Source organism: Emiliania huxleyi, assembly GCF_000372725.1.
Source record: "Emiliania huxleyi CCMP1516 unplaced genomic scaffold EMIHUscaffold_51, whole genome shotgun sequence".
Lineage (NCBI taxonomy): Eukaryota > Haptophyta > Isochrysidales > Noelaerhabdaceae > Emiliania > Emiliania huxleyi.
The window spans coordinates 33586-35062 of NW_005198167.1; the positions used below are offsets into that span (position 1 = coordinate 33586).

At 65.4% G+C, this 1477-nt stretch overlaps 1 protein-coding gene across 1 annotated transcript in view; it reads left to right on the forward strand.

The window, feature by feature from the left end:
- Positions 1–196: 196 nt before the first annotated feature.
- EMIHUDRAFT_211953 (hypothetical protein) overlaps positions 197–1477 on the forward strand; it is a gene marked incomplete at both ends in the record, with an annotated part of 2327 nt that continues 1046 nt past the window's right edge. The window contains 2 exons of the mRNA XM_005766402.1: positions 197–670; positions 761–1123. Of these exons, the coding sequence (XP_005766459.1) occupies positions 197–670; positions 761–1123 (837 nt within the window). The remainder of the gene's footprint in view (positions 671–760; positions 1124–1477) is intronic.

Below are 1477 nucleotides of genomic sequence, written 5' to 3' on the forward strand. Positions count from 1 at the left end.
ACGCCTTGCGCAACCGACGCGCGCCGTCCGTGCCCGAGACCGCCGCCAAAGCTCCACATGCGAGTCAAACGCGAAGAAAAAAATCACGGCGGATTGCCCGTAAAATCCCCAATCAAAGGCAATCGCCTCCATGACATCCATGTCGCATCGCAAGGCCTCCCTCACTGCCCGCCCAACCGCGGCGACCCGACGCGCGATGCAAATCCTCGCGATGCAACTCCTCTTTCTGCTGCCGAATGGAGGCGTGGCCGTCTGCAACAACAGCAGGTACGGCACGTTGGCGGGCGACCCGTTCCGCAAGGCTATTCATCACGACAATCAGCTGCTCCGTACAAATACTGTCGATGACGACCTCGACCCCGTGTGGACAAGTGGCAAGTGCTCCGGCTACTTTTCCGCGGCGGACATAAGTGAGGGCGGACCCGCTCTCACCGCCGTCACGTCCGTCCCGACGACCTCCAAGCTCAGCGGCGCCTACGCCGAGCTCGCCTCCTTTGTCGAGACTTCCGGCGCGACCAAGATCGGCGACCCCTCACCTGAGGCGAGCTTCACGACCGTCACGGCCCTCTCTGCGGCCTCTCTGCTCTTTCTCCATCCTTGTGCAGCCGTGCTAGCGCTGCTCGCGGCGTGCCGCGGGCTGGTGCGCAGGCTGCAGGTGAAGAAGAAGAGGGTGGAGGGCCGCAGCCATGCAGCTGGCTCCGTGCATTTGCTCGCCTGTTCGCGTGCTCTCCGAGTTTGCATTGTGCTCATCTTCCTGCAGGACGCGAGTGGCTCACAAGCGGCGCCACCGTCCGCACCCCCGATCGCGCCCCCACTAATCGCGCCGCCGTCCCTACCGGCATGCCCGTTCGGCGACGTCTGCACCAGCGGCCCGTGCTTGATCACCGACGGCGGCTCGTGCGCCACCTCGCCCGACTTCCCGAACGACTACCCGGTCAACGAGGGCTGCATCATCTACGGCCTGCCGCAGGCCGGGCTGGACGTGATCGCCTTTGACGTGGAGTTTGGGGGGTTGACGTATGAGGGGTACTGCCCCTACGACTACCTCATCGTCAACGGCGTCAGCTACTGCGGCACCTCGGGCCCGGCCGGGGTCGTGCCGTCGGATGGCAACATCACGTGGGTCTCTGACGAGATAGTCACCGAGTCAGGCTGGAAGGCGCGCGCTCCTTTCTCTCTCTTGCTCCCTGCACACTGCCCTCCTGAGCTCTCGCGCTCACCCAACCCCGGTCCCCCTGTGCCCCCCCCCTTCACCCCTTCGTATTCCGGGGGTGCTGGGGGTCCCCTGCCGCCGTTGCCCGCGGTTCCTTCCGCCGTCGCTGGCCTTTGCCGCCTTCCCCCCCGTTCCTGCGGCCTCCGCCGTCCTTTCGGTCGGGGCCCGTCTTTCCCTTTCTCCGCCCTCTTTTCTTTCCCGCTGTCCGCCGGCCTTTACCTTTCTTCCCTTTTCTTCGAGGTCTTCGCCCCCCGCCCCCGGGTT